The 20,660-nt window shown below is 38.8% G+C and overlaps 1 protein-coding gene across 3 annotated transcripts in view; it reads right to left on the bottom strand.

Annotated features, from left to right (window-relative positions):
* MEIS1 (Meis homeobox 1) overlaps positions 1–20,660 on the bottom strand; it is a 209,718-nt gene that overhangs the window by 29,154 nt on the left and 159,904 nt on the right. For all 3 annotated transcript variants that reach the window (XM_070732576.1, XM_070732574.1, XM_070732575.1), the window contains exon 9: positions 18,127–18,203. In XM_070732576.1, coding sequence (XP_070588677.1) covers positions 18,127–18,203 — 77 coding nt within the window. The remainder of the gene's footprint in view (positions 1–18,126; positions 18,204–20,660) is intronic.

The following is a 20,660-nucleotide window of genomic DNA, read 5'->3' as shown; positions in this document are numbered from 1 at the left end:
GTATCTTGATTTCAGCTAAACCAATTGGAAGGAAAAATATATATTTTTAAACAAGTATAGAACTGTTGAAGATTTAAACAAAAAATGTAATATGATAGTTACGTTACTAGAGCTTACAACTTTCTCTAGGTAACAGGAGATCGAAAGCTAATGGGGACAAATTATTATTATTATTATTATTATTATTATTATTATTATTATTATTACTATTATTACTATTATTATTATTATTATTATTATTATTATTATTATTATTATTATTATATTTGTATGCCGCCCCTCTCCACAGACTCGGGATGGCTCACAGCAATTATAAAAACAATATACAGTAACAAATCTAATATTAAAGTTTAAAATAATAATTTTACATTAAAAAGCCTAAAAACCTCAATATATAAAAAAGCATACACACAAACATATCATACATACAGCTACATAGGCAAGGGGGGGATGTCTCAGTTCCCCCATGCCTGACGACAGAGGTGGGTTTTAGGAAGTTTATGAAAGGCAAGGAGGGTGGGGGCAGTCCTGATCCCTGGGGGGAGCTGGTTCCAGAGGGTTGGGGCCACCACAGAGAAGGCTCTTCCCCTGGGTCCCGCCAGACGACATTGTTTAGTCGACAGGACCCGGATAAGGCCAACTCTGTGGGACCTAACCGGCCGCTGGGATTCGTGCGGCAGAAGGCGGTCTCGCAGATATCCTGGTCCGGTGCCATGTAGGGCTTTATAGGTCATAACCAACACTTTGAATTGTGACCGGAAACTGATCGGCAACCAATGCAGACAAAGAGTGAATTATATTCAGTTCTTCTCTGCCACCAGCTCCATCCCCCAAATCTGCTTTCCAGAGTCTCAAATACAAGCAGGGGTGGGTGGGAGACTTATGAAGATGCTTCAGAAATACAAGTAGAAAACCAATTCTGCAAGTTGAAGTCAGCACAAAAAAAATCTTGGATATAGGGCAATGGATCTGGTCACACATTGAAATATTTTCATTTTGTCTAATCTTACCATTGCCGTGAGCATCTATGTGCTGCAGATACACTTATTTAAAAGATGGGATGGTTTTTATTAATTCAAGGGAGTTGCACTTTGTTTGTAAATTGAAATGAATTCCACTGCAGCTCAAGGTGGTAAAACTATATGTAGGTTAAAAAAAACCCCTGCTCTCCTATTGCTTCTTGCCAACTATTGTTGGGATTAGAAGGGCTAAAGATGTTATAACACAGTGGATTTGGACACTGAATATCAGAATGTCTGATAAGTCATTAACTCAAAGATTTATTTACCTCTCAAAGACTCCCACAACTCATTGCCAGAGGTTTGCTTGTACTCATTTATCCTAAGCACCAATGATCTCCCCATAGCCTTTCTAATGGACAAGTTATCTTTCTGTCTCAGCACCCTTGAAGATTAATTCCATGCAACTCAAAAGAGATTAAGTTAATTGCATGTATTTTTTGATGCTGAGAATTTTATTCCATTCCAGTACTAAGGTTCATTCAGATTATACTAGAAAACAAAACAAAAAAAGGCCACCCAGATGAATTTTTAACTCAATATTTGTATTAGTTGATACGGTAGCTTCCTTAAAGTTCCTTGTTTTTCTCTTCCATTTTAGGAACAAGGATTTATTTTATTCATAATGCTTGAGAACAAATTTAAACTCGCTATGTGAATTTTAGAGTAAAGTGTTTAGATGTCAGCATCTATTGACTGTTTTATATTTAGAAATTATTTTTATTAATTCATGCTTCCTATCAATTTTTATTTTGTGTTCTGAAAGAAGACCATAACAATGTTTCCATCTAACCTTGGCTCACCGCTTATGGCCAGGATCCTTGTGTCCCTACATTATTTCCTCTTTATAACAGCAATTTAACACCATGTGTGTTAAATTTGTTCCTGCTATCATCCATCAAGCCAAACTAATTATTAAATATGAAAATAGTAATATTAAATAACTCAAAAAAGATCAAGCAGGTAAATTCTGAGCTAGGTAGGGAATGCCATAATCCTATGAAAAATTTCTTTTCATTTTTTAAAAGTAAAGTATGTCTCAACTCTCAACTATACACCCTCAGTATATATTTCACAGCCTTGTTTTGTCTACAGCTCACTTTGTCCTATTTGCACTGCATGTCTCCCGTTCTCTCATTTGCTGCTTCCCGTGTGTGTATGTGAAAACAGCCATGGATATCTGTCTTAAGTAAATTATTGCTTGATAAACAAGATATCTCACATTTTTTGCCAGCTATTATTAACCAGATTTACAAGTATTATTTCTTTGGACCCACTGTGATGTTTCAAAGAACTCAGCAGTGGTTTTCACACATTATATTTACTTTTCTTAATCTTTCCTTTACTGCATTCATTTTGAAAAAAAAAGTTTTTAAAATTAACATTGGGTATTGGATGTTACCATAAGAACGTCTCTTGTCTAACTCAACTTTCTCAATTGCATTGGAACTTCTCTGAAAATTGCCAGCTAACTACATTGTATCTTAGGATTTTACAAAAACCCAAAAGCTATTGCTTTACTGTTAAGAATATCCTAACAAAGTACAAATTGTATACATTGTTATTTTTAGAAAGAAAAATCATATTCAATGATGGGTTTCGGTGGTTTGCCCCTAAATCAACTGACCAGAGAACATGCTTGTATTAGAGTTGCTTGATACATAAATATCTAACTAATGCCACCAGTGCCTTCCAGAATCATGGGAATTTCAGCTCTGAGAATTCCAGCCAGCATAGTCAAGCAAGCAGGAAGGTAAGAAAGCTTGGATTGCAGCCTGTCTGGAAGGTACCAGGTTAAGACTGGTTTAATAACTTTTCTTCAGCAACAAATTAGTCATAGGAAAGGTAATTCCAAAACAAAATATATATCACAGTACACAGTTGTCTTTCATGTTTTGGCTTCTTCTTGGAAGGTATACATTAACTTTTCTAATAATAATTTAATATGGCTCTCAAGGAGCTTTATTATTATACATCTCAGTTTTGATTAATTTTAAATATTTTTTTAGAGTTTATTTTATTCTGTTAATTTTAGAGTCTATCCAAACACTAGATGAGTCTGCTAACTTTAACCTTCCATACTATATTATCTTCTGGTCTGCTACAGGTACTGTGCAAGGTGAGATCAGAGCTAATGGTTTCTCTATAGTGGCTCCCAACATTGTAACTGTTTCATCTGACTTTGCACTCTGACCACTCTTTAAATACAATTTGAAAATCTAAAATTAAAAGCTGCCATTTCTTCTTCCTCAATGGTAATTAAGAATAATACTGGCTAAAGAATAAAATGTGCATTGTCAGACTAAGAAAGTAGTGGAATGTCCCTCTTCCAAGTAATTGGAAGGGTGCATGGTACTTTTTTTGATGATTTTGAAAAATTTGGAAAAGAGCCAATGAGGGTGTTTTGCCCAATCTGGCAGATGTCCTTATAGGGTTGCATTCTGCCAGGGGGTCAGGTTGAAGTACTTTGCCTGCCAAGGCACTCCCTAGCTCCAGGATCTCAGAGCATCTTTTCTTCTTTCCAAAGGGCAACACTTTGTCTCAGCAGAGACCTACAGTGTGGGTTTGTTCATTTTCATGGGTAGAAAGGGGATGATCCAATAAGGTCGGAAGACTGAAAATCATTGAGAAAAATTTTGGTGGGAGACAATCCAGAAGTCCTCTCCTGCCCTGTGCAAAATGCTGGATGGCTCAGAAAGTTTGGTTTACCAGGCAAAGTATTTATCATAGCTAATGAACTTTATATATGAAGGTCTTGACATATATATAGGCATATTCGGGTTTCTACCTGTGTAGGATTTAGAGATTTCTTCAATATATATACTGAAGGAACATCACAGCTCCTTTTTGCCTCTAGGCCCAACCCAGGGCCATTTCAAGGCAGTTAATTTATTCATAGCCGACAACTAAAATATGTTATACACACACACACACACACACACACACACACACACATGCACCACAGTAGTTAAATATGGAAGATGAAAATAGGCGTTGATTGCTTACCTGAACGCCTCTTCTCGTACGGTGAGCGGGTACAGCAGTCACATGGGTTGCTCATGTCCAATCCGGTGGAACTGAGCCTAGTGTTAAAAAAGTTTGCTGGATCCGCCCCTTCCCCAGAATTCGCGAATCCATAGACTAGGCTCAGCTGTGAAGCTCTGTAGTGTTCAACTCTCATTGTTAGAGGAAGAAAGGTTATAGGAAGGTAAAGAAGACACATACAAGGGCGGGAAGTGACTGCTGTACCCGCTCACCGTACGAGAAGAGGCGTTCAGGTAAGCAATCAACGCCTATTCTCCGTACTGAAGGAGCGGGTCCAGCAGTCACATGGGACATACCCAATAGATGGTCCCTAGGGTGGGATTAGATTGCTATCGTGAGAGATAACGGATTGGAGTACCCTTCTGCCGAAGGCAGCGTCCGCTGAAGCGAAAGAGTCAATCTTGTAGTGCCTGATGAAGGAATTTGGCGAGGCCCAAGTGGCTGCTTTGCAGACCTCCTCCAACGGGGCTTGAGTCGCCCAAGCGGCCGAGGTGGCTGCGCTCCTGGTGGAATGCGCTGTAATGTTCTTTGGAACTGAAAGGGAGGCCGACTCGTAGGCCTTAGATATAGTCCCTCTGATCCAACGGCCAATCACTGTTGAAGACACTTTGGTACCCATGACTCTGGGGTGATAGGCTATAAAAAGTGCTTCTGACCTCCGAAAGGGTCCTGTGTGTTGGATATAGATCCTCAGCGCTCTGATGAGATCCAGGGTGTGCCATCTAATTGCCAAGGGATGGTCCCGTTGGAGACAGAAGGAAGGTAAGACAATATCCTGTGTTCTGTGGAACATGGAACTGACCTTGGGTAAGAAGGTGGGGTCCAGTCGCAAGACTACCTTGTCCTGATGAAATTGGCAGAGGTCCTGCCTGATTGAGAGGGCAGCCAGCTCCGAAATGCGTCGGGCAGAGGTAATAGCCACCAGGAATGCTACTTTAAAGGATAGGTACCTGAGGGACGCCGATTTTAGGGGTTCGTATGGTGCCTGCGTGAGGGAATGGAGAACCCGTGGCAAATCCCAGGATGGATACCTGTGGACCTTGGAAGGTCTGAGGTTGGCTATACCCTTGAGGAATTCCTGAACTTCTGGAAAGGAATGGAGAGGCTGTCTGCGGGGCCCCGCTAGGACAGAGGAAATGGCCGCCAGATGACGCTGGAGGGTGCTGGTGGAAAGTCCTTGATGGAAACCTTGCATAAGGAAGGAAATGATCCTGTGTATGGGGATGCACAGGGGAGAGAGGCCTTCCTGTAGACACCACTGGTGAAACTTGGACCACGTATGGTCGTAGATTCGATTGGTCGAACCCCTTCTGGCCTTTAAAATGACCTCCACTGTATCGGGGTCGTGGCCACGCAGTTCTAAGTCTCTCCTGATAACAGCCAGGCGGTGAGGTGGAACCACTCCGGGTCTGGATGGAATGAGGCCCCCTGCCGCAGCATATCCCCCGAAACGGGGAGTCGCCAAGGGTCCTGGACGGACAACTGTTGGAGATCCGCGAACCAGGGCCGGCGGGGCCAATGAGGGGCGATTAGGATTACTCGGGCCCTCTCGGTGAGGACCTTGTGAATCACGTCCGGGAGAATTGGAATTGGAGGGAATGCGTAAAGTAGGCCTGGAGGCCATGGGCTCCGGAGGGCATTGATTGCTTCCGCTCCCGGGGATGGAAATTTGGAAAAAAAGCGAGGGAGTTGGGCGTTCGCATTGGTCGCGAAGAGATCCAGAACTGGTAGGCCGAATCTGAGGCTGATTTGATGGAACAGGTCTTGATGGAGATTCCACTCTCCTGGGTCTATCATTGCTCGAGATAGCCAATCCGCCTGGACGTTGAGGCTCCCCGAGATGTGATCGGCTAGGAGCGACCGAAGATGTTTTTCCGCCCAAAGGCCTAACTTGAGGGCCTCCCTCATGAGGGCCTTGGATCTCGTGCCCCCCTGTCTGCAGATATGGCTTTTTGTGGCAATGTTGTCGGTGAGAATGAGAACGTGCCGGTTGGGAATGCGAGGAGAGAAATGCTTCAGAGCCAGGGATACGGCTCTTAACTCTAGCCAATTGATTGGCTTGGAAGCTTCCTCCGGGGACCACGTGCCCTGGGCTATCATCCCCTGGGCGTGGGCGCCCCATCCCGATAGACTGGCATCTGTGGTGATGACAAATTGATCCGGGCACCTGAACGGGGATCCTTTGTCCATGGCCGGAGACTTCCACCACTTGAAGGATCTGCGAACGATTGGTGGGATGACAATGCGACGACTTGAGTTGCTGTGCCCCGATCTCTGAAAGGGTAATAGGAGCCACTGTAGTTCCCTAGCATGAAGGCGAGCCCAGGGAATGATGCCTATGCATGACACCATCTTCCCCAAAAGGGAAGACAGGGATACTATGGAAACTGAAGGTTGAGATAAAATGCATGAAATTAACTCCCCTATACTGATTTTTCTCTCAGGAGAGAGAAAGACCTGGGAGGATTCTGAATTAATAACGGATCCCAGGTGTAAAATGGATGTGGAAGGTTGGAGATGACTTTTGTCAAAGTTGATGGAAAATCCATGGTCCTGTAGAACTGACATGGTGACAGAAAGGTCTGTTTTCACTTTCTCTAGGGAGTTCCCATGAATCAAAATATCATCAAGGTAACATAAAATGTGGATGGGAGACGCCCGGATATAGGCCGCCAGGGACCCCAAGAGCTTTGTAAAGACCCGAGGGGCCGAGGAAAGGCCAAATGGCATCACCCTATACTGGAAATGCCTGCCCTGAAAGGAGAAACGTAAAAATTTTCTGTGGCATTTGGCTATAGGAATATGGAGGTAGGCCTCAGTGAGGTCTAAAGAGACCATGAAATCTCCCGGGTGGATGGCGGCCAAAATGGATGATAAGGAGTGCATCTTAAACTTCCTATATTTGATGAATAGGTTCAGCTTCTTTAAATCCAAAATAGCTCTCCAACCTCCGGAGGATTTTGGAACCATAAATAGGATGGAATAAAAACCTAGACCCTTCTGACCGGGGGGAACCGGTTGAATGGCTCTGATGGACAATAAGTGGGAAATGGCCTCCTCCATACGGTTACAATCTGAGGAGGACCTGGGAGAAGGGCAGGAAATAAAACGTTTCGGGGGGGGAGAAGTAAATTCTAAAAGAAGGCCTGTTTGAACAGTGTCAATGACCCAGGGGTCCTTGGAGGTGAGACGCCAATTAGAGGCGAAATGGGCTAGGCGGCCACCTATGGGAATCGAGGAAAAACTACCATCTAGGTTTTTTTGAAGCCCTGTTAGAGGAAGCTCCCCTTTGGAAGCGAAAACCTCTGCCCCTGGAGTTCCTACCTTGGGAACGAAAGCGGGGGGAATACTGACCTGGAGATCTCTGATAGGAAGCCGCTTGATCTTGCTGACGCCCTGGGCGACGAAAGGACTGCGTTTCGGTAGCCTTTTTGGTGGTTGGACCCAATACTTTCTTCTTGTCCGTGGTTTCCGTGAGGAGTGGATCCAGAAGATCCCCGAAAAGAAGGTCGCGCTTTAAGGGTCCCAGAGATAACTGCCACTTCTGACGTACTCCTGCTTGCCAAGGGCGAAGCCATAGGAGTCTTCTTGCCGTTGTAGAAGCTGCAATAGACTTAGCAGAAAATCTAGTAGATTGTAAAGTGGCATCAGCCACGTACTGAGCAGCTGCAAAGACCTTGTTGAAGTCTTGTTGACCTCTCAAGTCATCGGGAGGAATATGCTGTTGAAGTTGGCGAAGCCACAGAAGCATGGCTCTGGAGAAAAAGGAAGCCGCTGCAGAACTTTTAATGGCCCAGGAATCTGCGGTGAATCCTCTTTTGAGCATCTGTTCAATCCGCTTGTCCTCTGGGCGGAGGACTTCCTCTGCTTCGCCTGGCACAGCAGCCGCCGAGTGAAGGATCTTGACAGGTTCATCTGGTTTAGGAAAGGATAGGAGCTCCTCATAGGAAGAGGAGAGTTTGTACAACTTTTTGTCCTTGGTTGTGGGATTAAGCCCAGAGGCTGGGAAATCCCACTGCTTAAGTAAGGCATCTTTAAACAATTTAGGCATAGGAATTACCTCGTTATCCTCCTGTTCCTCTGTGAAGTAAGGTAAATTCTCCTCCGGGGGATCAGTGGATGTGGAGGCCTGTTTCTCCTGGGCCGCCAATCCCGTAGAAATTCTAGCTTTGAGGAGGAGAGATTTGAACAATTGAGAGGGAAAAATAGTAATTGGAGAAGGAACCTTTATTTGGGATTCCTCATCATCTGAGAGGCCTTGAAAGGGATCCTCCTCCTCCTCCATATCCTCATATTCGTCCTGAGAGGAATCTGATTCATCCTGAATAGGAGCTCTAACCGTTGGGGAAGAACCCAAGGGGCGGGAGGGACGAGGAGGTGGAGGAGGTAAGGGAAGCGCATTGATGGTAGAGAGTTTAGCATCAATGGCCTTGGATAACACAGAAAAAATAGATTGGAATTCAGGAGGTAAATTAGAAATATCAGCAGGAATGGCAGAAGAATCCCTGAAGGCCTGGGAGGATCCTGGCTGGGGGGAATCTTCAATAATATCTGGTTCCTCTGGACCTACTCCCCATAGGCTAGGTTGGGGTCTGTCTAGGTTTGGCTCATCCAGAGATAACACAGTGACCCCAGAAGAAGGCAGATTAGAAGCCTCTGGGGGGTCATGACTACTGAGTACTTGGGCCTGTACTTTCAAACGCTTTGCTGATTTGTCATGGATTTTTTGTAGGGCTAGGTCCCTTCTCTTCTCAGCCCTGGTGACTTTGGTCGAGGGGCGGGCCCCTGAAGAAGAGGAGGTCGAGGCCTGGGGGATACTGGTAATCTCATCGCCTGTAGGCCTGGCCTCTCTGGGACCTTGAGTGGTGACTCTCTTGGGAAAAGTAGCCATAGTCTGACAATTAACAGAAGACAAGGCTGAGCCAAATAACTGAATAATTAGGGAGAAGAATTTCAAAGACTTCCCAAGAGGAATGGATCCTGCTCCTAGGCCTCGGAGCTGCTGAGACTTGAGGGCAATCTGGGCAAACCCAGAGTTCGTGTCCCCAAATACAGCGTGGCCAGCCTCCCTAAACTTTAATTAAAGTAACCAAGGCACTCTGGTTGGAGGCTTAGCCGGTGGAGAATTAAGCCTGAGCGTCCCAAAGCCCACTCCGGGATCCAAGCGGTGGACTGAGGCCTACGCGGCTGGCAGAAGGCCAACACGAGAGGCCTAAATTTAAAAAGGGCGCGAAGGCCTTCGCGCCGAAAAATCGCTCCGTAATAGAATTCTTAAAGGGGAAGCGATCGACTAAGTCCAGGAGACTAGAAACAAGCGTCTCACTCCGCAGGAGGTATTTCTTAAGCCCTTTAACAATAATACTATAATAAATCAATGAAGCAATACTTGCACCAAGACCTCCAGGCCAAAGGATTAAAGGAATCCACAAGCGGCAGCGGGGATCGTAAACGGCAAAACAGCCGGGGGAAAACGAAACCGCAACTTCTCCCAAAGGAAAAAAAGCCGAGCCACAAATGGCTGGTGCTATTAGTGCAAGTAAACAAATAAGGATAAACAATTCTTACTACTTTTGAAGGAAAGATCGAAGGGAAGGTGTTAGAATGTTGAACGAGCTATCACAATACAACCGCAGGATATGCGAACTGAGCGAATTCTGGGGAAGGGGCGGATCCAGCAAGCTTTTTTAACACTAGGCTCAGTTCCACCGGATTGGACATGAGCAACCCATGTGACTGCTGGACCCGCTCCTTCAGTACGGAGAAGCATGAAATAATTACTAAAACAGCTATGGGATATCTATTTGCAACTGCTGTTAAATCATCATTTACAAGATCAATTCAACAGACCTATTTTAAATTGGCACAATCCAAATATTTACTTCTTTTAAGTGCAATTAAGTCTCCAATGATATTAAATAAAAGATAAAAAACATTTAACTTTTTTCCACTTCATAATAGCCATCTTTTAATGTTATAGTATGCATTCTCAAAGAGCAACACCTATTTGGAATAATAAATTGTAAACAGAACTCTTTACAGCTATACTGGAGAAATGCCTAAACATAAGAAGATAAGGATACAAATAAACCCTTTCCATAAATTTGGATTTTCTTTGAGAAAACTAACATAACATGATGTTACCCTGCCTTTTATGCTATTGCACATTATTTTCGCTATCTGGGGGTTTTTTTGTTTGTTTTTTGCCTGTTCGTTGTTTTCCCTTGCCTTTTTTTGTCTTTTTACTATCTTGGGCAAACAGCCTATAGCTAAATCTTTAAACAGCTCCTCTAAAGACATTATTAAATCATGCCTGAGCATAGGATGAAAGGAAAACTCTCCCTTGAAACATGATGATTCTTGATTGATTTTAGATCATTTACATTGGATAATTTGGGAAGGTTTAAAATTTACAGCCAAGTGGTTGCATTTATTGAAACTCTGATTGCTCGTAAAATTATTTGGAAATGCTTGGAAATGATTTGCAACCACACATCTAAGCACTTAAAAATGGTAAATAAAACTCCAAATTAGCAGCCCCCAACAGATAAAATCCACTGCTATCCATGTCCATTGAAGAAACAGTGATATATATTGCAACTCCAAGTAAGCCTTGTGCTTTCAGTAGAGCTCCTAAAAATTTCAGAGTTATAATCCCAATACATAGATGTCATGCAGCGGAAGTGGGAAACCTGCCCTAATTCTCTCAACTAGTTTAAAAATAAGCAAAGGCTTTATTTCCAAACTGACACTGCGGTGATTATATCAATTTCTTTTCTAATGATTCCAGTCACCAGCCATAAACAATGCAATATAATCCTGAGAGTTTGGAGTGCCTTTGGCCTCTCATTTGGAGGAACACAAATTTCATTTGCAATTTCCCAAAGCTGCCATTGGACAGAAAGCATAAGAATATACAGAAGGGTAAAAAAAAAAGATTGAGAGAAGCCAACTAAATGATTTACTTGCCCTGGACTTTAAAACAAAACAAAACATTTTTTAAAAAAAATTACACATACAATACATTTAATACTTAAATGCATTTGTATTATATTTGTAATAATAAGCTATTTGCTTCCTTTAAATACAGCACATTACTTTAGCATTGTCAACAGAAAAAAAGGGGTTGGTTTTATGTAGAACAATAGTTCGTATCAGCTGTGGTCTTTAATATGTTTTTTATGTATAATTGTTTCTGAATCCCTTAATTACTGAGGTTCTTACCACTTGGAAAAGAATTATTATTTAGACCTACACTGCCAGATCTTTTTCTATGCTGCTGCACATAAAATAAGGTAAGAGAATGTACAATTGTTTATCCTGTTATGAACAGTGGGTGGACTAAGCAGCTGAAGATAACATTGGATGGAAAGTAATAGTAGCAGCGAGAGAGAGAGAGAGGATAATCATCTCATACATACCCTCCTCTCCTTCACAACTGAGCAAATTGATTAATTTTCATAAAGGTGGTCTACAATATCAACCTGATGAATGCCTGAGTTTGTTAACAGTGTGTCACAAAAATGCAAGGAGTGTTTGATGGGAAACTATACCAAAAGACCTGCTGCTTTTCATTTTCTATATCCTTGAGCAGAGCGGCTACACAATTTTGTTGGAAAATTATAGAAAATATTATAATATATTTGCATACAGAAAAGAGTCCATGATTGTTCTCATCTTTTTGAGGTAATCTGTGCTTTGGCATATATATATTTGTCTCAATTATTATGTGTCCACATGCAGATGTCATCGAGGTCATTAGCAGCTTAAGATTAAGTCATCCCTCCACATTTCTTCTGTTCCTTCACATTAGAAATCATAAAACATGGAATGGTTTCTCTTCTGAAATCTAGAAATTTATTTTATTTATTTATTTATTTATTTATTTATTACTTAGATTTGTATGCCGCCCCTCTCCGAAGACTCGTATATTCATATTCATATTGCATATTCTAGGGAGTCCAGGGGGAAAGCATTTTGAAATTCCCTGATATTTCCCTGTAACTTGGAATTTAGTTAAGGGGCAGTCATAGATGACATCATACCAAATGGCTAAACCGTGGAGAAATATCGGTAGCTGAGGAAGCAAGTTGTTGCCACAGTTATGCTCATTTTTGCTTGACTCTGCCAGGCAATGCGGTCTGTTTTTCTTTACATTTCCCCCTGACTTTTAAACATTTTAATACAGTTTGTTCCCCCACCCCGGTTTTATTCTGTTTTTTTCCACAAATACCCTGATAATTCCCTGATATTTTCCGATCCACCGATTTCCCTGATAATTCCCTGATTTCCCTGTTTTCCAGGTTTGCTGGACACCCTGATGCTCTGAATATTTTGATAGGCATCATGGAACACTATCTGGCCCTGTGTTTAACTGTAGTGTACATGTTGCAGTAGATGAGAAAGAAAGAAAGAAAGAAAAGTGAGAGAGAGAGAAAGAAAAAAGAAAAGAGAGACAGAGAGAAAGAAAAAAAGATCCACTACTACCCCATTTCTCATTACAGCCTCCTCCTCACTAATGCAATAGGTGGGCTTCAGAAAAACAATTTCAACCTCAAGGACAAGAAAAAGAAACTAATTAAAGTTGAGCTAAATTAGACAAAGTAAAAGTACAAGGGAGAAGCAGGAACATGGAAATACTGACCAACAATCCACAGGTAAGCCCAGGAAAAAAAATAAAAATAATGGTAGAAATCTGAGTATCAAATCGTCCTGCAAGTGTTTCTTTGGATATATCAATGATCAACTAGTTATCACACTAGTTCTCATAAGAACATTGCTTTAAAAGTGGGTTTGCCTCCCTTCTCAATAAGTGAGAACATATGGAATGTTGAAACAATGTTATTAGCACTCTCACAAAAATGGCTACATTAATAAAAGTACTTAAGTCACAAAATTCAAAGAAAGGAAATAGGAGGATGCTCCCCATTACTTCCTCTCCTTCAGACGCTTATTTGTCCTTTTCCTTTTTTTAAAAAATCAATTTTTAATAAAGATGTGTTGGAAGTATATGCAGGTTACTGAATCGTTTTTTAGAAACAAAGACTACCCTCTTCTAGTTGGCATTTTGTTTTTCAACATGCCTGCTCCGATTTTTTAACTAATTAAACAAATCAATAAATGTAACAATAACAATAAGCAAAGTGAAAGAAATAATAATAATAGACCGTTATTACAGTCAAAGACCATCAATATAATAATAATAGCAATAATTTAAAAAAAATTAAAAAAGAACACCCAAGAAACATTTCCGATTCTTAGAATCTAGACATTTTAGTATCTCTTTGATCCTAGTAGCAAATTCTTGGGTGATAAATGTAGTCCTTGACTTACAGCAAAACAAAAGAAATAGGACACGGGAAGGTCCAAATGCATGCTGACACCCGAAAGATGGGTATAATCTTTCCATAAATCTTACTATAAGGATTTTGGAAGCTAAGTGCTAAAATGGAAGAATATGTGTGTGTGTGGGGGGGGGGATTATAAAAAAAAATATTTAAGCTAATCTTGCTGGATCTTTTCACCACCATATTTTATATTTTTCCCCTTTCTTTCTGAAAGACTGCTACATGCTTCAGAGGTTGATCATAGAGCCAAAATCTTATGCTTCTAAATTCTAATATTTGCCTTACAAACTTTTACTATTATTTAAATTGTTATGTCAGATTCAGAGCTTAGAAGCATTTGTTTTCTCACTGGAAATACTTGGTATACATTGCTTGATATAAATTTATCTGCAGCTATAATGTTATAATATTCCAGTGTTTTGCTGATTAACATAATTGAAGCATCTTGTGATCTTAGATACTCAAAAAACAACCTGAAAGAAAATCAACATATACTGATAATTGTTATTTTAAATGTGAAATATATCAAAATACACTATTTAAGATATTTTCAGAAAGCATTCTGAAATTTTTCCCTCTTTCAGAAAGCCATCAAATCCAATATATTTTTATTCAAATATTATACTTTCAAGTCACAAGCTTTTGTTTTTCAAGTAAATCTCATGTATTCACACATTACCATACTGCAATCATTCATAACTGATCAACACCCACTTCATTTAATCTCTGCAACATCTACTAATTCATCAGACTAAAAATGTTCATGGCTGTTAACAAGTTTTGAAATATTTAAACAAAGAAAAAAATTTCAGAGAATTACAATCAAATCACATATGTGTCAAGTAAGCAAAGTAAAACTAGTCTATAGATTATAGATTTTTGTTGTAGAAAAAAAATAATTATACAGTTCTCTATAATATAGCCGTTAGTTACTTTCCCTGAACTAAATTATATGAGTTTCGCAAAGAACAGGCAAAAAGAGCCTATCACAGCTTAGTGGAAAGACACCTGGAGAACAATCCATAAATCTGGTACAAGCCAAACCTATGATTGCCAATAGGTGCTATTACTAATTTGAAATAGCTGCCTTGGGCAAGTCAACATCTTGAGCTTCATTCTTCATTCTCCTATTGTAGAATATATAACTGGCACCATTACAAATTGACGACTAAGAATTTGTGTTAGAGCTGTGTAAAGTATTTGAAAGAGGTGGAAATCTCACACAACTTTTTCACACATTGTTCCAGGCTGTCTGCATGTACACGCACAGAAAGGGCTCCGCTTGTGCTAACACGTTTTGCAAGCACATCTTTTGGATGCTTTGTACAGTCCTAATTTGCATAGTGCTTTAAAAATTTGTAGGAGTTGTAAACTTCATTTTACTTAACTACTTTCTAGTTTATTGCTTTAAATTTTATCTTGTCAACTAGTTCATAAGCTGCTATAAAAATATTTTACATTAATTTAACAGCGGACTTAATGTACAATGTAATATAATCCAACCTCCAAAGTAAATCTATATGATCCTGCCAAATTGCATTTGGAAGGCTAAAGTTGAGAGAGAATGGCTTGCTTAAGGCCATCTTAATTGTCTGATGTCAGAGAAAAGATTCATACCTTAAACAACGAACAGTTATAGCCACAGTGTACATAATTGTTCATGAAATGTATTATCCCTGTATTGGCTTGTTTTAGCACAGCATCCGAAGCCCGGGAGTAGCGGCTTAAGTTGTATAGGTGCTGACAGTGAAGCTCATTTTTATTTCTCTCTCAAGTGCCTTGCTCTTAAAAGTAGAGGCTACTCTACGGCCGCTCCAAAACATTTTGCTGCCTGAAGCAAAATCTAAAATAACCTCACCTTCACCAAAACTTCATGGAGAAGTTGGGCGGCTTACAAATTTAATAAATTAAATTAAATTTTAATTCAATGCTGGCTGTTTCATTTGCATGTGGCAGAATAGTTCAGATGATACAGGGCAGGCAGTCCAGTGCATGTATAGCTTTGTCTATCTCCAATACCTTCTGGGCTTTTAATTTGGATATGCAAAGCAATCACATAGTCACTCTGTCTGCCTAATGATAGGGCAGTTCTTGTCTAACCCCTGCCTTGGGGACAGGATGTTCTTGTACAAAGAGAAGTGCTTCTTCTCTTCTCTTCTCTTCTCTTCTCCTCTTCCCTTCCCTTCTCCTCTCCTCTCTTCTCTCCCCACCCCATGCCAGGATTTTTTAGAATTTCAGTTTAGGATATTCAGCTGCTCAGGAGTCAAATTAAAAAAATAAATAAATCTGAGACCAGATGCATCACAAAAGCTTTCTATTTGCACAACACTATTTAGAAATACTCTGAATTCATTAAAATGAAGTATTTAGGAAGCTATCATAAACCACATTGTTTTCCCTTAGGATAGTACATGTTAGTCATACCCGGCATAATTGTTGATAGAATATTATCTAGGTTTCAAATCTATCCTTGAAGGCTAGAATAATTCACAAGCTTATAATAACATACAATATAGTTTATATATTTCTAGCCAATCCTGACTCAGGGAACATGACCTGTTCACTTCAAGGGATCTGAGTTCTTCAAACAGGGCTAGAAAATAAAGCGGTACAAGCCCTAACAAAAACTACCTTCTAAATTCCTGCTCTAACCAACATGCCTTGTCTCATTTGAACTCTGATGAACTCAGCAATCTTTTTTACCTTTATATCTTGGCCATTCTATTTTAATTTGTATTTTAATCCCTTTTAATGCAACTCTTCAACAACTCATGTTTTAACATTTTGTTTTAGGTTATTAAACCCCACCCTTTAAGAAAATATTTACCAGGTTATTTACCATAGAAGAAATATTAAAATAAATGCACTGAATCACAATAACATTACAGCAGATGATATAGAAGTAGAATAAAAATGAAACCAAGTACAACATTCTGATTATTCAATGTAATATAACTTGCTTTCACAATATTTGAAAACTTGCTTTCACAATATATTTCTAAGATTTTGTTATTAAGGTAGGATTGGCAGAAGACTACGGATAGCCAGATAGAGATACAACACTACATTATAAATGTGCAAGAGCCAAATATGTTCTCCCGTTTATAAAGAAGCAGACAATACTATGACAACCTTATCATAAACTTTTGTGTTAGTTTTTACCAATGTGTGGCTTCAATATGTCATAATTTTCCCGCAAAGAGCAATTTCAGCAAACTTTGTAAGTAGTAGCATTAAATATTTGCAAAATTGCATACCCATTTTAAGGATCAAACAAAGCGAGATACAGACGTAAAAGCCAGCCTTGTTCCTACAATAAAGCTGCATCAAGTATGCTTTTATATTCTGATGTCCTTATTAGTGATTAACACATAATTATTTATTATTTGGTACATGGCATTCAAAAAAAATAAGTGTAAATTAACACACAAAGCATCCTCTGATCTCACTGTTCAACATATTTAAAAGGCTACAGCAAATTGATCTCCTACATCTGCTGTAAGGTCACACCAATTGATAACCTTTACAAGCTCTGATTATATGAGCCTGTCTGTGTCTTACAGATAGCACTTTGTGAATTAATCCTCCGAAGGCAAATATATTGTAAGTAGCTTGTTATCTCCAAAGTACTAAATTGAAGAATACATCGGATTATATTGACAGAAATTACATTTTCTATAATAAGAGTTTAATATATCTGAAGCCCCTCTCTTTGGTCTCTAGTCATTCTGTCTGTGAAAAGCTGGTTAATGCAGGTGCAATAAAGCATCAAAACCAAATTTATTCACTAAAATGGATTACCCTTGCAATCAAAGTCACAGCAATATTTATCTCTGACATTTTTGGAATAATAAGAAAAGAGAAAAAAAATTGTCTAGATCTCTTTCACGTCACACTCGGAGCTTGCCTTGGCCATTGCCTGAATATTACTTCAAAGATGATAACATTTCTGTTTCGTAAACACTAATCTAAAATTATTGGGACAATTAATTAGATTCACTTAATTTTACACAGCATTAGATTTCAATATAATTTAAATGCTGTTTTAGTGTGAAGCCCGCATTTCATATCAAGAACAAATGCAACACACTACATTGTTTCTTTTTTAACTACATTTCCCCACCCCCTATTAAAAGCTATATTAGAAAAAAAAACATAATATATTTTAAGAAGCTTTATTTTTCCTCCTAAACCAAGATTTGGGCATTTATATTTCTGATCGTTCTTTTTACTAATTTGCTTATTAGTAAATATGTTACCCAGTTTTCTCCCTCCTGGTTTGAGAGACATTAAAGGTATTTAGACAACTCTATGCTGAACTGCAGCAATTCTGAATAATATTGCATGCAAAGGTACATTAAAATGAAACTATAATAATGGTCAGTTCATTTGTAATTTCCTAGCTGTTGAGAAATTGATTTTGTGAAAGGTGATCTAAAATAAATCTATTCTAGCCAATCACCATACAAACACTTACAAAAAGAAACCTAACTATTTCCACTGCTGTGTAAAAGCCAATAGCCATAACACACAGAGAACAAAATCACTGGCTCCATTAGCTGAAAGCATTTTTCTAGGCTAATGCTGGATTTGCCATCCTAAACTAGGAAACAAAGAAAGTTACTATAAGGTGGATCATCATAATGCAAACCATTAGCTGCAATTTGCCAGAGGCTGTAATTCTGATACTGGGTAAATACTGAAGTATAATTACTTACCAATTGTTCACTTGAAGTATTGTCAGCCCTGTGTCTTGTGCCAACTGCTTTTTCTGTTCTTCTGAAGGGTAAGGGTGCTGTAGGACAAGTAAATATGCATAAGTATCTCTACCTATGAATCTATAGTGTGGGTGTTTATTAAACAGTTTTATTAGCCATTTTCTTGAATCATAAAAACGTAGTATCTATAATTAAAGATGAAAATGCTGAGGTGTGTCACTCTCATAATTATTAATGGACTACTACATCATATAATTAATGGCAGTAAAAGACAAGTCAATTATAATGATTAGCGAAGTGTAGAAAGAACTGCTTGAGATACAAGTACTTTGATACTAAATGAAGACAGTTGTGCCAGAACTGAATCTTAACTTTTCTTTAAACGAATCATGCCTACTGTCATTTTCCGCATCTTGAATAAATAATTTCTTTATATTAATGTTTTATGCCGATGTTTGGCATATTTCTTTCTTGAATGTATTTTTGTTCTAATGATTCAATCCAGCTGTCTAATTTTTGAATAAAATCAGTGATTGCATGCACTGCTCAGAATTCAATTGTTGTTAAGATTAAAAAATACAAATAATACATCAGAAATTCCACTAATGTCAGCACTAGGTTTAGGAAGATTCTTTCTTGTTTTTCCATAGATTCATGTTGCATGTTTCTATGCATTCATTATATGCTGGTTTATATACTGATATAGGTTTATATACTGATAAAATTTACAGTAAAATTACAAAAACACTGCTCAAAAAAATAAAGGGAACACTCAAATAACACATCCTAGATCTGAGTGAATGAAATATTCCCATTGAATACTTTGCTTTGTATAAAGTTGAATGTGCTCAACAGCATGTGAAATTGATTGTCAATCAGTGTTGCTTCCTAAGTGGACAGTTTGATTTCACAGAAGTTTGATTTACTTGGAGTTATATTGTGTTGTTTAAGTGTTCCCTTTATTTTTTTTTTGAGCAGTGTATTTTAAGACAGGCAATACTGTTTTCAGCTAAATATTAGTTTGAAATTCCCCTTTCAATGAAAAAAATACCACCCAGTGTTGGCATTGCTTTAATCATAATTCAAAAAAGTTAAAGTTTTTCAATTCTAAAAAAATAAAAGGCTGGATGCTTCCCCCACATTTTCTCCTGAAAAAAAATTTTTTTTGGTCAATATTACAAGGTTTATATAATGAAAAGGGGCTATTTTAATTTATGAATGATTTCATCATTTTTTAAAAAAATACATATCATAACAACAAAAGCAACATTAACTGACAGATCAATGATCCACAATGATTTTGGTTTTTATTTCCAAGATTATTCCAAATTCTGAAAACTTATGTTGTTAACTGAAATCCTACTCTTGGGTCAGTAACAATGGCCAGAAAACTGTTCCTGGACTGGACATTTCAGCTTTCTAACACTGAAACAAAAAAGTCTGTAACAGATAATAAAGGAAAAATTAAGCACTCTTGTGGCTTGAGATTTTAAGATGAACTACTGTCCAGCCATAAGACATTTACCGGTACATGAAAAGGAGCTTATACGCTTTATTTTAGAGAAATTGTAAAAGAAAATTAACATTGGAGACTTCTTACTATGCCTTGCAGTTCTATGATAAATGAGTCTTTGATGTAAGTATTGCCAGTCTCTTACATTCACAGTACTGATCATTTGTCTTTGGCTTTGTTAGTATAAACTTTTGGCAGGCCGTAATGCAAAGATTCACATTTTTAAAACAACACCCATCAATACAATTGGATCTTCCTCCTCAATTATAGCTTTACCTGCAAGAGTAACATGGAACCTGTGGGATTCATTATGCAAGAAAAAGGAAGTAAATTATCCCTCTAGATTGGTTGAGACTTCCAACATTTTATCTAGGAATGTTGATTATGTGATATCTGAAATACTGTACCTAGCATTTGACACTTGCAAGTTATTCGTCAAGCCCTATTATCAATGCTCACTTTTTCTAGCAGTAGTTATCAGTTCAGTTCTAAGATAAGAATTGGAAAATTGCAATTCACTAGTTTAGGGAAACCAAGATTCATAGTATGGAAACTATGTTATGTATATAGACATAGGCTTCCAAGTGTTTTGAGAGGAACTGTTTTTTGAGCTCTACTTATCTATTTCAAGGCTTACACTTCTTAAGGATGCACTCCTTACATCAAGATGGTGGAAATTTATACAACCTGTACTCGAAAATCACGAGTGTAGGGGTTTTGGATCACTTCATTCCCTAGAAACCTATCTTGCCTAATTATGCTTTATAATAGTTTGCTAGGCTTGATTAATGGTCCTAGCTTTTTATATCATCACACTGTGCTATCACATAGGAATAGTTGCAGGAATTGGGTATGTCTAGTCTAGTGAAAAGTGGCACTAGGGGGTGACTGGAGTGTTCCAATATTTGAGGGGCTGCCACAAAGATCAATCTATTTTCCGAAGTATCAGATGGCAAGACAAGATGGTTGGAAAATAACCAAAGAGAGAAGCAACCTCAACTAAGGAGAAATTTCCTGACAA

Source organism: Erythrolamprus reginae, chromosome 1, assembly GCF_031021105.1.
Source record: "Erythrolamprus reginae isolate rEryReg1 chromosome 1, rEryReg1.hap1, whole genome shotgun sequence".
Taxonomy (NCBI): Eukaryota; Metazoa; Chordata; class Lepidosauria; order Squamata; family Dipsadidae; genus Erythrolamprus; species Erythrolamprus reginae.
Note: the sequence above shows the minus strand (reverse complement) of the source record. Positions and strands in the feature narration are given on the sequence as shown.